Here is a 15,187-nt window from a genome sequence, read left to right as displayed (position 1 = left end):
GTTCTGAGGGAGAGGGAGTTTTTCTGGAGGGGGCTTTTCTAGGTCATGGGGTATTTTGCTGGGGCGGGGGGTTTCTAAGGGAGGGGTGCTTTTCCTGGGGAAAAGGGAATTTTTGCTGGGGGTGGAGAATGAGAGAGAGAGATATTTTCCCTTGGAAGTGAGGAATTTTGTCCATATATTGTCACATTTGCCAGTTTCTTGTCCATATATAGTCATGATTGACCATTTGTGGTTTGCATATTGTCACAATTGCTGGTTTCCTATGCACATATTATCACAGCTGCCAGTTTGTTTTCCTCAAATAGTTATGCTTTCCTGTTTGCTGTCCCTATATAGTCACAATTGCCCATTTTTTCCCACATATTATTTGTGCTACCTGCATATTGTCACAATCAACTGTTCATTGCATGCATATTGTAATGATTGCCTATTTGCTGCTGGCCTATCATAAAAGTTGACTAATACACTAACTGTGTATTGTATACAATTGCCCATTATTGGTCCGCATATTGTCACAATATTATCACTGTATTGTCACTGTATTTTCAGGATAACCATTTTTGCCCATGTATTGTAAAGTTTCAACTGTTTATTGGATCATATTACTATAATTTAGTCCCTGGCATGCCATTATTATCCCTGTACTATATGCGCTGCTAATAAAACCTTTAATTTTATTGTATGTAACATGCAGATATTTTCTAGGTTTTTTTCACAGCAGCGCTCTATGTGTGCCGCTATTAAAACGTAAAAAAAAATGTTTCAATATGATTATTTACAAAACATTCAGATAAAGAAAATCTTCACTGTTTCCATTTTCTCTGCCCATTATTAGTATTTTTTAATATTTTATGATTAGTTCTGAAAATAATTTAAAGTATATAGAGTATGGAAGGATGTTTAAAAAATAATCTGTCCTGGATATCAACTACTCTAAGTTTAAAAAGTGGAAACATGGAAGGAAGGAGTGTTCTCTCATCTGGGGTATAGAGAACCTGATTCATTTCTGTGAGTTCTACATGTTGGAATGGATTGAGGCACAATCTTTGTACTCATCTCTGGTGCCCCCTTGTGTCCATTACGAGTGTCTCTCCATTGCCTACCCTGGCAGGAGATACTTCTTGTGCTTCCACCCTTAGATTATACTACCTGAGATAAGATTTTCACCTTGACTCATGATAAGTACAACCCTGCAAACCATTATACACTCTTTTTCTCTCTATTAAAGAAACCCTGGCTGTAATGGAGGATGGTAGGGAGGGTGGAAACTAGGGATGCACTGATATATTGGCCGCCAAAACATATCGGCTGAAAATTGCACTTTTGGATAAATGCCAAAAGTGGCATCTTCCTGCTGATACAACGGCGCATCCCTGCTTTCTTTCCTACCCGCTGGGCGCTGCTGTGTGTCCCAGCGGGGAGGAGAGAAAGTGTGAAAGCTGGCCGAGCGCTGAGGGATCGCTGAGTTTTTTTACATAATTGAGGACATAGCATGTTGACTATATCCTCAATTATGAATGAATGGGAAGTGATCTACATCACCTCCTGTTCATTCATGATAGTGGTTATGGTAAACACACAATGTCCTCATGTTATCAATGAACAGGAACACTCATAGAGTGTTCAACAAGGGCTGCAGAAAAAGAGATTGAGGACTTTGTGTCCTCAATCACTTTTTCTATTTTTATAGGGAAATATCAGGGGTCTTTTTAGACCCCTAATATTTCCCCAAAGCCCCTAAAAGTAAAGTAAAAAAAAATTTAATAAAAAATGAATAAAAATAAATATAAAAAAATTAAAAACTTTATTTAAAAAAATAAAGTATTTAAAAAATTTGAAAAAAAATCAAAATAAAAAAGATTTTGGTTTCGGTCTGACAATTTTTTTTATTTTGGTTTTGTTTCGGTTTTGAAATTTCTATTTCAGTACACCTCTAGTGGAAACTGTACTTTGATCATCTATGAAGGTTCTAGTGCTCTTTGAAGTAATGTTAACATAAAGCTTTACATGCACCTTTGTGGAAAATAAAAAATAATTTGTTTATAATAATTAGCTGAAGCATTTATTTATTTTTCAGCTTGAATTAACTCCCATATGCATGCACGTGAATTACGTCACCCCATGCCAGCCAATCAAGACGAACAAAGATGCTGAAGAAGATCTAGCAAACATGAGCTGGTAATGGAGGTGACAGACGTTGCATTACCAGAGGGGAGGTAAGTACAGGGGATTATAGTTCTGCTTGAACATCACCCTTCCATTTGAAACCTTCCCATTTGAACAAAAAACAAGGGCATGTCTTTCTTTCTTCTCCAGTTAAACTGTATAAATCCTTGTTTGCTCCTACCTGGAAGGAGATGATTTGGGGCTTCCAAATTCATTTGCTAACTGAAAAAGAGGATAAAATATAATGTTTTTTGTAAAACTCCAGCCACGTTGCTAACTGAAAAAGAAATGTTAAACATGAGTATTAACTGTAGTTGGCACAACCATCTCCTGTTGTTATATCCCAACAAGAGTGCTCTATTAACTGCAACAGCAATGAAGAAGAGGAGGAAGGGATGCACAAAAACAAGTTGGAACACAGAAGCACCCCAACATCACTAAAGGTCAACAACTACTAAATACACTACTGCAAAAAAAGGGAGAATGCACTTCTCTGAGCCTAGCTATTGGCAGCTGATCGGGGACAAGTGTCATCCCCCTATGGCCCTTCAAAGTGGTGGCCAGATATATCTGTATGGAGAGCAAACATACAATAAAAAGTATTGTATGCTATATGCTACTATAAAAAATATAGTATAGTATGCTTAAGGGAGAACTATGGGGTTAAGTCTTTTCCCCATAGTTCTCCTTAGGGTCACCCTAGCTGTCTCATTGTCACAGGTCGGCTAGAACTATGAGGTGAGTGAAAATCACTCACCTCATAGTTCTCCTTTAAAAAACTTTGTAACCCGGCCCCCCATCCTATCAGGCAATAATCTCCTGATGTCCCATGGACAGGAAGTGAGGAAAAATTGCCCCAGTAGGGTCAGAGACAAAAAGAAACTGGCCCAAATCTAAACTTTTCTTCACTCTATCCAAAGTTGTCCCTCAGTTCCACTGGGGTGTTCGAGGCTGTGCCCCAGGCAGCAGTGCGCCCTAGGCGGCTGCCTGGTTTGCCTAGTGGCAGCACCGGCCCGGGACGTGATACATTTTTAACCTTACAGAACTATTACATTGACTATTGCAACTCCCTCCTCATTGACCTACCACTACACAGGCTATCGCCCCTTCAGTCTATCATGAATGCTGCTTCTAGACTCATTCACCTAACCAACCGCTCAGCGTCTGCAACCCCCCTCTGCCGATCCCTCCACTGGCTTCCAATAGCCCGAAGGATAAAATTCAAGATATTAACAACCACTTACAAAGCCATCCACAACTCTGCCCCCAGCTGTATCTCCAACCTAGTCTCAAAGTATCACCCTGACCGTCCCTTCCGTTCTTCCAATGACCTCCTGCTTTCCAGCTCTCTCGTCAACTTCTCCCATGCTCGCCTCTGGGACTTCTCTAGAGTCTCTCCCATCCTCTGGAACTCTTTACCCCAACCTGTCCGACTATCTCCCACTCTGACTGCCTTTAGGCGATCCCTTAAGACTCATCTTTTCAGGGAAGCCTATCCCACCTCAAACTAACCACTGAACTATCACTTTCTCAAACAATTCATCCCCACACAGCTACCTCCTCATGTATCACTTGCCCTTCCCTTTTAGATTGTAAGCCCTCGGTGGCAGGGCCCTCCTTACCATCTTGTCTTGAATTGTATTGTGATTGTAATGTCTTCCTTATATTGTACACTGAGTGGCCAGATTATTATGTCCACCTGACGTGTCGCGCTGAAGTTGCTAGAGGGCCAGATCATTATAAATAAGGAAGCAGGTTGTTTACCACAACAGTAGAAGTGATTTTTTTCTGAAGATATGGGTAAACAACGCGATTTAACTGCCTTTGAACGTGGGATGATTGTTGGCACTCGGAGCCACGGAACATCTGGCCACTCAGTGTAAAGCACTGCACAAACTGTTGGCGCTATGTAAATCCTGAATAATAATAATAATAATTACATTACAAATAATTTTAAATGCAACTATCTATACCGTGACCTGGACAACCAAGAGCCTTCACAGTCAAACTAAATGATGAATTATCTACCACACGCCACCTGTAACTAAAATAACCCTTCTAGTTGGATCAGCCTTTTAACTGATGAATACTGGAAGAAAACATACCTGCACCAGGTCTGGGCTGAGCATGCTATATGGTCGCTGTCGGAAGGTACTTATACGCGGTGAAGGTGTGTATCTTACTGTTTCTATCCGAACATTTTCCGATTCAGGGATTGTAACACCAATTTTGTCCAGATTTCCAGTGCTGCTACTATTTAATTTACTAAGAGGAAAACTGAAAACACAAATAAATATGTAACATACAGTATATGCCCGCAGAATATTCTTAGCAGGCAAGCAATATACTAACTAGGATCACCAATAAATGCATTATTATTTGCAAGCAATGCCCTCAGTGCAAGCATCAGTTGCTTGCAGATACCAAGCCCTGTAAGTGTATCCTCAGGAGTCATAATGGTCCCAGCAAGTTTTGCAAAAGATCACTATTGCATTAAGATATCTTCTAAGGTGTTGGGCAAAATTCAAAAGCATTCAGGAATTGTGTTTTTTCCCTTTTTTTCCTATGAAAAATGAAGAAGATCTCAAGACATAAAGCTGAGTAACTTATGGAAAGTATCAAGCTGGTTTGCCATGGTAGTGCAGCAATTACAAACCAGCATTGTCAGACCAAGCTTTGTTCTCAGAGGATGATTTGTCCATACATGCCCATCTCCAGAGATGCATATGGAAATAAGAGGTTGATTGGAAAATCTACCAGCTGAAAGAGCTTTCATGAAAATTTTTGTCTAGAAAACAGCTTAAAACTCCCAACAATTATATATTTTCTGACAATAGAGGCCCTCTAGAATAAAAAAATGCTATTTGCAATATTTTATGTCGCACGGTATTTGCGCAAATGTTTATCAAACCAGTATTTTTAAGATAAAATACACTACAATGAATTTAGTGCACAGAAACAGAATGTAATACCCAATAATTTATGGCAAAATACAAAAGATGGGGTCACTTCATGTAAATTGATACCAAACATGTCAAGCCTTAAAAATTGTGTGCACCCGTGAAATTGGAAAAACTACAATACCTTATTTCCCATAGGCAAAGCTTTAAAAGCTTCTGCTGCTCATCATTTTAGTGTTAACAGTGATTGATGGCCCTATAATTATTGCTCTCACTCCGACGTTCGCAACGATATGTAACATGTGTGGAACAATTTTCATTTTTGCACGTAGGAGCATCCGACTCGTGTTTGCGTTTGTATGTGCGTGTACGTGGGGGCGGGGGACTTTAAAAATTGATATAAATATATATATATATGTTAATTTTGTAAAAAATGTTTACACCTAACTTTATTGCTCTATTGCTAACAAGCCCCCTATTTAATGGCAAATATGATGTGAGACGTCCTCTTTTACATCCGGGATCTTTCAGACTCCTAATGTCACCTAGGGACCCCAAAGAAGCTGGCCCTAAGAGCCGGAGAATGTAAACAGTTACACCGGAAGTGATGTAATGCACATCACTTCCAGGTGCAGTGGTCGGAGGAGAGCCCAGCGGCTAGAAATCTGCTGATCTCCCGCCGTTCGATGCGGGGAGACCCGCTGTGTTGGTCCTGGGCCCGCAAAGGGGACAGCGGAGCCCGGAATAGCCAGCGTAGTGAGGGGGGGGGGGCACACATTCCGCTGCTAGGTACAAACGATATGGTGGCCTGTTTCAAATTACAAGAACACGGCTGCTGCAGCAGCTGTGTTCTTGGTATAACAACTTCAGGGGCAGGACGTACATATATGTGAACCCGCCTGAAGTGGTTAAAGAGACCCTGTCACCTTAACCATTCAGAGTAAAGTGACAGGGTCTGTAAAGTCCACGCCCAACTCAGCTATAGACATCACAGCAATCACCCGCCATTCCTCAATCCATCACAGACATTGCACAATATCACGTTTTGGCTGGTGTTGGAGCTTATAAAGAGCAATGACCTCACCCCTGTGCTTGTAACAGGGTTTTGCCTGGTAAGTGGCTGCTAGACCACAGTACTGCATCATGAGAAGATGTTACATTCTCCCCCATACCGGAAGCACCTGATATTTTGCAGTGTCTGCAGAAGGAGTGATTGGGGGAGTACTGTGAAGGTAATTATAACTCGGTCAGAGGTGGACCATGAATTCACCCTGCCACTTTACCCTGAATTGGAAAGGTGACAGGGTCTCTTTAAGGTTAGGGATGAGGCTTGGGTTAATTGCTACCATGGGTTCACAGTGAATCCTGAGGATTCACCAAGTTCAGATTTATGAACGTTTGGGAGAAACCTTTAGAGGTTAACACCAAAAAAGGAAACAGTATGTTTTGTTTATCAACTGACAATTATTAGGGGGATGTAATTTTGTTTTAACCAAGTAGGGTTAAGTTCCTATTTAAGGTCTCTGGATCACCTTTCTCTGATGACCCTGAAATCAAAAAGGATTTAGGTAATAGTGGTCGTTAGAGGTCAGTGCCACAATAACTGGCAAATGTATTTTCATTATAGTGAACACGCCTACAAGAGATATTCCTAGCTGTGACCTAAAATGCCTTCAGGCTTGGTGAAACACTTTATAGGGCAGTCTAAAGCTGCCATTACACCTGACAAGCACGCTAGAAAACCCGCCGAAAATCGGACGATTGCAAGACGAAAGCCGCACGGGCCGAGGTGCGCAAGCGCACACTGCCTGCTCACCATTGCAATCATCTGTAAGCCCTCCCATCAGTGGGGAGAACTTGCAATGATCACAAGTATGATCTGCCTTTCCAAGATGGGCAGGTCGTACGAACTTTTAATTCCTTACAACCATCGCACAACGAAAGTCATGCGATGGTTGTAAGGTGTATGGCCACCTTTACACAACATACTCTGGCAGGTTTAAGAGTATCCAAAAGTGATCAGAAGAAATTAAATAAAAAGCAATGTTACTCACTTTGGGCCAAGTTTATCTGAAGATTCTGCTGGAGGAAGGGGACGGGTATAGGAAAATGGAAACCAGCCTTTCCTATAACAAGAAATAATATTGACTTCTTTATAATCTTAATAAATGTATAGCAGTCAAAGACCCAAGCAAGTTTAAACATTTATATTTTTGCATCAAAAGGGTCATTTCTGACTACGGGATTTTTCACTCCACTATGTCAAACAAAAATGAATAGCAAGTGGTATTTTTGTGTAGTGTATGCTAAATAAATGAAGTTATACAATTCCCTAGTTTGTTTTTTGGATGCTTTTACTTCTCAGTAACACTAGAGGGCACCAATTCATTATGGATGCACTATGCAGAAACTGACTATTTGCAAACGGCACCCCAGGAGTCAGCAGTGCTGTGAAGTAAAGCAGCATTTTTTGATGCAAACACCCTGCCCGCTACAATAAAAAGCACCTTTAAAATGTATCTATATGGTGAGAATTCAACCTTTTAAACATATTTTACATACCAATTTGACATCTACTGTTCAACCATGCCATTTGACTGTTTTTCATAGGGAAAAATGTTCCCTTATATTTAAGAAGTAACATAATTTCTGAGGAACATCCCTAAAGTGCTTTGCTTTAGCAATGTTACAACAGTGGGAAATTATTTTCTTTCTTTTTTTGTTTGAACAAAGGAAAACATAAATATGAAGTCCGCCTTACCAAGGCTATTGGTCTAGCACGCCATACAAACACGCTGGTAACTCCATTTCAGGTGGGCTGCAAACATGTAGGGCGACCGCCATTCAGATACCTGTTCATATTCCCTTCAGTATTAAGGATATGCTTCAAGGGGATGCCCAAAACAAGGAGCACTGCTCTCTAATAACCATAGACTGACAATAACAAGCCGAATGGCCCAAGAGGAGAGAATGATGAATGTCTGAATGTTGGGGGTTACGTGCAACTTAACTAGCCTCAGGTAAGTGCCTGTGTTCTACTTGGTGTTCTGGTATAGTTATTTGGACTCCACACCTGACCACCAAGAGATTGTCTACAGAAAAAAAAAGAAAACCCAAGGACCTGCTGTGTTTAAATCTATTCTGTTAGTTGTATTTTAGCTTCAGTTACATATCAGTAAAATTGATTTGGTGATGTTTTTCATCCATTTCCCTATGATCCTCCTTAGAAATCAGCATGCAGCTGTTTGAGCTTATTACTCACTACACACCCTACAAAGACAAATGAGTCAGTGAAATCACTATGACCAATACACATTTATAACTTACATCTTGGTTGCTTCATTTTCTCCATAGTGCCAGCCATCTTTGGCCTCTGGCACAAGTAGAAGGATGATATCTCCTTCTTGGAAGTTTAGTAAGGTGCTGTTCTCTGCAACTGTATGTGAGAAGATCGCTTGCACTCTACGTCGTTCCACACGAGGAGGTAAAACAGAGAGGGGGCTGATGCGAGGTAGGGTTTTATTTTCCACTAATCGAGGAAAAAATATCTATCAAAATCCCAGAACTGACATCCTTCATAAAATACAGGATCACTATGACATTACTTACCCAGGGTGGCCAGTCTGTTCTCAGAGGCTGGTTTGCGTGGCATGGGTAAGGTGCATGAATACATTTCACTGGCTTTGGGGGTTGGTGGTGTGAGAGAAGCTGGTGTTGCTGGGACTGAAGGGGCCACTTGATTGATGGATAATAAGTCTAAAGGAACAGGGGTTCCTATATCACGAGATCCTCTTGTGCGATGGCTTTCTCCATTAGGAATTGGAAGAACTTCTTGAACAGACATTCTCTGTGATTTTGATTTAGAAATGTAAATAATAAATAGTGGACATGTTAAAGTACAGGTAAAGGCTCCTGCCTCCCAGTTTAACTAGGTCCCAAACTTCCAAATCCTCCTTCATTTGTGTCTCACATGCTATTCCTCACGGACACTACAGCTTTCAGTGGGAGCATTTCAGTAGCAGAGGCAGTGCTGTCAATCCAGAAAACAGTGGCCAGGACTAAAGGTGGCCATACACTTTACAACCATCGCAAGACCTTAGTCTTGCAATGGTTGTAAAGTAATTTAAAAAACGTACGATCTGCCCATCTTGGACAGGCAGATCGTACTTGCGATCATCGCAAGCCCGCCCCCCTGAGGGGCGGGCTTGCGATGACCGCAATGCTGAACGGGCATTGTGCGCGTGCGCACACCGGCACGTTCGCCATTTGTCTCCCGAGCATCATTCAAACCAGCCGAAAATCGTAACATTTTCGGCTGGTTTTCTAGCGTGCTCCTTAGACATAAGACGTGCGACCATACAGTAGAAACGGTCGCACGTCTTCATTCACACTGCACGATTCTCTCGTACGATTGCGAGATTTCCCGCGATTCTCGTACGAGAATTGTGCAGTGTATGGGCACCTTTAGAGAGATTCATCCTCTCCATCTGTCCTGGTGACAGTCATCACTAAAAATTAAAGAAAATCCCAAATTTTGGGTTGTTACCAGATTAGGAATAGATGGGAAACCATCCAATGGGGACATTATTTCTGGTGACCCTGCTGACTTTCAGTTATTTTCCTCACTTTGGAAGGTTTTTCTCTGATTTCTTGTGGCTATCAGAGGTAGTGAAGGGAAAGATCCCCAATGGGACACAGATGGCAAGAAAAAGCCGGCAAGGGTTATAACTAGGGATGCACTGATACTGATACTAGTATCGGTATCAGCCCTGATACTAAGTGCCGATACCAGTCCTTTAAATTTTTAAACAGGTTTGGCTTCCCTAAGGTCCTGTGCTTGCTGGGGACCTTAGGGCAGCCTTCTGGGGACCTCATGGCGCCTGTCTGTCCTCCTCCTTCCTGCTGCCCGCACCCACCCGAACAGCCATGGGGAGACCTAGCACAGGAGGGGTGACAAGGCGCGCAGCCCTGGTGAAACCAAGCACATTCTCCTGAGACCCGGCACGACCCTGGTGAGACCTTGCACAGCCTCATGGGATGCCACACAGCCCTGGTGAGCAACACAGAGTATGTAGCTTCATATTATTCTGCATTGCTGTGTAGTGTATTGCTAGGATTTGTAGTCCTCTATAGCTGATGGTATTCTGCATTGTTGTATAATGTATTGCTAGGATTTGTAGTCCTCTAGCACTGGTGGTATTCTGCATTTCTGCATAATGTATTGCAGGGATTTGTACAACATAAAACAGAAGTCATCAACTTGCGCAACTAGATTGATTGTTTATGGACTATATATTGATAGTATCAAATGAACTCCAGTTATACTGGTAATTACTCCACAGAAGATGTATGCACCGATCCTGCAGCCTGGTTGGTTGGATAGGGAAACATCCATGTAACAGCACTGTGAAGAAAACATAGGAAACCGGCGCACCGATCTAAGTGCCCTGCCTAGCAACACCTGACACCTGACGACCCGGAAGTACTCAGCAGCTGTGACCCTGCTTTGAGGAGAACCAGCCACAGCAGTGCCCAGCCACTGGATCAGACCTGTGTCTTCCAGCACAGGCGTCCTGAAATCTGGACTGGACTGAACTGGACTCTGCTCTCTCCATATCCTGATAGCAATCTCGGACCAGCAGCTGAGATGGGACTTTCATCTGATGCGTGACAGTTGAGATGTTATTTTAATATCCTGTAAGTGCATTACTTTTAACCTTATTAAATAGTCACTTTATACTCCACTTAGATCGGTGCACCGGTTTCCTATGTTTTCTTCTGCAGGGATTTGTAGTCCTCTATCACTGGTGGTATTCCACGTTGCTGTACAATGTATTGCTGGGATTTGTAGTCCTCTATAGCTAGTGATATTCTGCATTGCTGTATAATGTATTGCTGGGATTTGTAGTCCCTCTATCGCTTGGAATCAGTGGCAGAACTGCCAGGGCCACAGAAGTTGCAGCTGCGATTGGGCCCTGGCACTCTACCACTGTCCTAAAATCATTAATCTGTATTGTTTTAGAAAAATTGTCACATGACACTAAAAAAAAGTATCGACAATTGGTATCGGCAAGTACTTGAGGAAAAGTATCGGTACTTGTACTCGGTCTGGAAAAAAATGGTATTGGTGCACCCCTAGTTACAACACTCCCTACTCCAGATTGACTTTAAGAAGGCCTTGTTTGGTTGGCTAGACAAAATATCTCTGAAAATGTTTTCTCTGTGCTCAACTTTACACAATTAAAGACTTAAAGAGAAATGCAATTAGGAGGCACTTACATGGTTTATAGAGAGTCCTCCTCCCAAAAGTGGAACTAGTTCTGGAGGGACATCTAGTAGTTTGGTGCTTGGCACTGGATCTGAGATGACTAGCTCAGTGGAAGCATTAGCGGTTTGTTTCACAAGCATCAGTGCACGTTCTGGAAGTTTTGTGGGCTGAGTACATGACTGCTGCCATGACGGAAGCTTGGCGCTTAACAGTTCCTTAACCTAAACAAAAATAAAAAAGACAATGCTTTAGTAATCATGGTTTGCAATTGTTTAAAGTGGAAATAAACCCTCCTATCTTCCTATCTGCTGAGGACAATTACATCTTGGCCTCTGAATAGATCTGCAGTTGCCATAGTGCTGCACATGTGATCAGTTGTGAAACCAGCCATTTGAGGCATGCAATGAATGTAGCATACACTGTACATGCGTTAGTAGTCAGAATGTAAAGGAAAACAATTTGGAAATACCCAACTCCAGGCACAGCTATGTTTATTCTTTTTTAAATAAAATGTTCACATTAATACTGACATTTTTTGTATTACTTCAGGTGGTCAATAAACTTCACTGAGGACTTCTGCTAGGGATGAACTCAGGGTCTGATGAACCTGAGCTCCTCCAAACCTGGAAGTGTGGGCTGGGGCATTCCCCACTCCACAGTTGAACATAAACAAAGGACTGAGATGCTTGTACTGACATCATTTGATCTTTTATAAACTAAAAGTCATGTTTACTAATTTGTACTGAAATTATAGTCTATTACGGAAGCGAGCTTGGAGTGGTACTTTACAACACACACAGGGTCCATGGGGAACAAAAGTAGCCCCCCTCCAGAAGGAAGGATAGTGTTAGCATGAATTCAGAGATGATTTGAGCATCTACAGCCGAGTGATAGACAAGCTCCATTTTTGTTAAGGTACTTGAATGCATTTTAGATATTAGCCTCCACACTAAAAAGCTAAAAAAAAATCTATCACCACAAACTTGGATAAACAATAGTAATAATTTTGGAATAGTATCTGAAGGGATGGTATTTATTCATTGTGGATGAAAGGTCTCTTCATTATGGAAAATGAAGAATAAAGCCCTCCTATATCCTGCTATGGATAGTGAAATATACAGTATCTGAAGAGTGGTAGCTACATAAAAAAACTGCGAAAAAAAAGTAAGGAATTGATGTATGTAAATTGGGGGCACATCATAACGAAGTGAATCCGGCATTTATTACTGGCGGTGAATAAATAACAGTTATTTAATACAGATGCATTTGGGAGATTCACCTGCAGTGACTGCTTTATAAATATGCCCATATGGCTTATACTACAACATCTAAACTAAAATAATCAGCTAATGATATGATAACAATGATATTGAGATCTGCTCATTTGAGTATTGTGTCAGGATTTTTTCCTTCTTTTCAAAACCACATAAGTGGGCCGAGGTCTGTGATACAGATGGAATATATTTATAAAATTATCCAGATTTGAGGTGAGTTGTATCTTCTCTTTTTACATCTACATCTTTTATCTTATACCTATATATTTTCAGGCTTCATTAGGGCTTACGTGTTAAGTGGTCTTGCTACAAATGCCCTTTTTGGCCCTACTGTATATTTAAGCTGCTATGTCTATATTTATTAGTAGCCATGAAGCTGAATAATTTTGGTCACCCCCATGCAGTACCTTGCTGTGATAGGCACTGAAGTGCTTGGACACTGCACACTGCCGGTCCACCAGGAATGAATATCTCCGCCGTTCTTCTGTAAGAGCTGCTTTATAGCCCTCTGCCACAAACTGGTCCAGTTCACACTGCTTGGTGCTCATAATTTCAACATACTGCAAAACAAACAGGAAGCAAATTAATAGCTGTCATAAAGGATAAATAAGTAAAAGACATAGCAATAATATTGCTTTACCTATTTGTAATCCAGGTCTTGATCACTGCCTTTACACAGCAGGTGAAATTCTAGCCCTCCTATGCTGCTTCATTGAGATTTATAACACTATCAGGATGTAACTCAACCAGCGACAAAAAGTACTCTAGGAGCTCTTAACTTAAAGCATTAATTAAAGGTTATAAATCTCCAGTCAAATCTGAAAATTAAGACTTGAAACGTAGAGAAAGAATGCAGACTACTTGTCCACAGCTTTGAAGTTGTATTTGCTTGAGGTGCAGCGAAATGAAATTCTGAAACCGAAAACCGAAAATACAAAAATTGTCAGGCCGAAACCGAATTTTTTTTTCTAACCTTTTTTTAATTTTATTTTTTTTTTCTAAACATTTCATTGTTGTTTATTTTTATTTTTAAATAAATATTTTTATTGTTGGGGGCTCTGAAAAAATGTTAGGGGTCTAAACATATTTCCCTTTTAAAATAGAAAAAAGATTGAGAACACAGAGTCCTCAATCTCTTATTCTGCACCCCCTGTTATAAATGAACAGGAATCCTCTATACTGAGTGTCCCTGTTCATTCATAACTTGTGGAGATAGTATGTTTACTATTTCCACAATCATGAATGAACAGGAAGTGATATAGAGCACTTCCTGTTCATTCATAATTGGGGACACAGTAAACATACTATGTCCTTAATTTTTACAAGCAGTCAGCGATCAGCTGATCACCGACTGCTTGTACCCGCTCTCCATCCTGACTCGCTGTCAAAGGAAGTTGAGCAGCCAGTGCAGGAGGAGAGCTCGGTCTCCTTTGAGAGCTGACTCCTCCCCCGCACCACCAGATCGGCCTCCTGTGACAGCTGACAGGTGTCGCCGCCCCCCACTGCTCTTCATCCTGATCTGTCACAGGAGGCTAAACGAGGAGGTGTGGGAGGAGAGCTCTGCCTCCTTTGACATCGCAGCTATGTGATGTCTCCTCCTCCCTGCCCCGCTGGACACTGCGCGATGTCAGAGGGGACATAGAGCAGCGCCCAGCGGGGAGGAGAGAAACGAGAGATGCCCCCGCAATTTTGGCTGAAAGATGGTACTTTTGGCATGTTGCTAAAAGTGCCATTTTCGGCCGATATGTTTTGACGCATCCCTAGTATTTTCTGTTTGGACTATCTATAATTATAGCCCCCCTATTTGGAATCCTTTATGGGACATGTGTCTTTATAACTTAGTAAGATAACAGTAATTGCAAGCAAATAATAATGGGGATTTTCTTTGGATATAATGTGCAGTTGATTATTGTATTAATAAATATCATTATTCATATATTAATTGATGGCCATGTGTTTATCAGAAGGCACCAATAGTTGATACAGCATAGTACCAATGTAGAATTTGATGTTAGAAATGTTGATGGATCTTTAAGGTATCACCATATATTAATTCACAATCATTCTGGTAATGCTGCTACTGGAAATTATTTACCTAAGAAAGGCTTACAAAGAAAAAAATATCTGGAGAATTGTCAGAGTATGAACCCCTTTCTAACCACCTTGAATGGTTTCAATATCAGGTTTTCAATATAGCCATTGATCAGGAGACAACCAGCCTGCAACTAAAAAGGTAAATCTGAAAACTACTTCTGTAGCAGTGAAGGGAACTCTTAAGGCATCAGCATACCAAGACATTTTGGACAATTTCATGCTCTCAACTTTGTGGGAACAGTTTGGGGAACATGTTCCTGTTCCAACATGACTGCGCACCAGTGCACAAAGCAAGGTCCATAAAGACATAAATGAGCGGGTTTGGGGTGGAGGAACTTGACTGGCCTGCATAAAGTCCTGAACTCAGCCCAATAGAACACCTTTGGGATGAATTAGAGACCGTGAGCCAGGCCTTCTGGTCCAAAATAAGTACCTGACCTCACAAATACGCTTCTGGAAGAATGGTCAAACATTCCCATGGACAC

The 15,187-nt window shown here is 41.3% G+C and overlaps 1 protein-coding gene across 1 annotated transcript in view; it reads right to left on the bottom strand.

Moving 5' to 3' along the window:
• The window catches only part of LOC108798327 (brain-specific angiogenesis inhibitor 1-associated protein 2-like), a 126,289-nt gene that overhangs the window by 16,560 nt on the left and 94,542 nt on the right, over positions 1-15,187 (bottom strand). Inside the window, exons 7-13 of the mRNA XM_018570067.1 lie at positions 13,016-13,168; positions 11,346-11,555; positions 8,676-8,913; positions 8,394-8,595; positions 7,121-7,192; positions 4,272-4,443; positions 2,348-2,388 (exon numbers count right to left, since the gene is read on the bottom strand). Of these exons, the coding sequence (XP_018425569.1) occupies positions 2,348-2,388; positions 4,272-4,443; positions 7,121-7,192; positions 8,394-8,595; positions 8,676-8,913; positions 11,346-11,555; positions 13,016-13,168 (1,088 nt within the window). The remainder of the gene's footprint in view (positions 1-2,347; positions 2,389-4,271; positions 4,444-7,120; positions 7,193-8,393; positions 8,596-8,675; positions 8,914-11,345; positions 11,556-13,015; positions 13,169-15,187) is intronic.

This window comes from Nanorana parkeri, unplaced genomic scaffold (genome assembly GCF_000935625.1).
Source record: "Nanorana parkeri isolate BGI_ZX_2015 unplaced genomic scaffold, ASM93562v1 scaffold1450, whole genome shotgun sequence".
Taxonomy (NCBI): domain Eukaryota; kingdom Metazoa; phylum Chordata; class Amphibia; order Anura; family Dicroglossidae; genus Nanorana; species Nanorana parkeri.
Note: the sequence above shows the minus strand (reverse complement) of the source record. Positions and strands in the feature narration are given on the sequence as shown.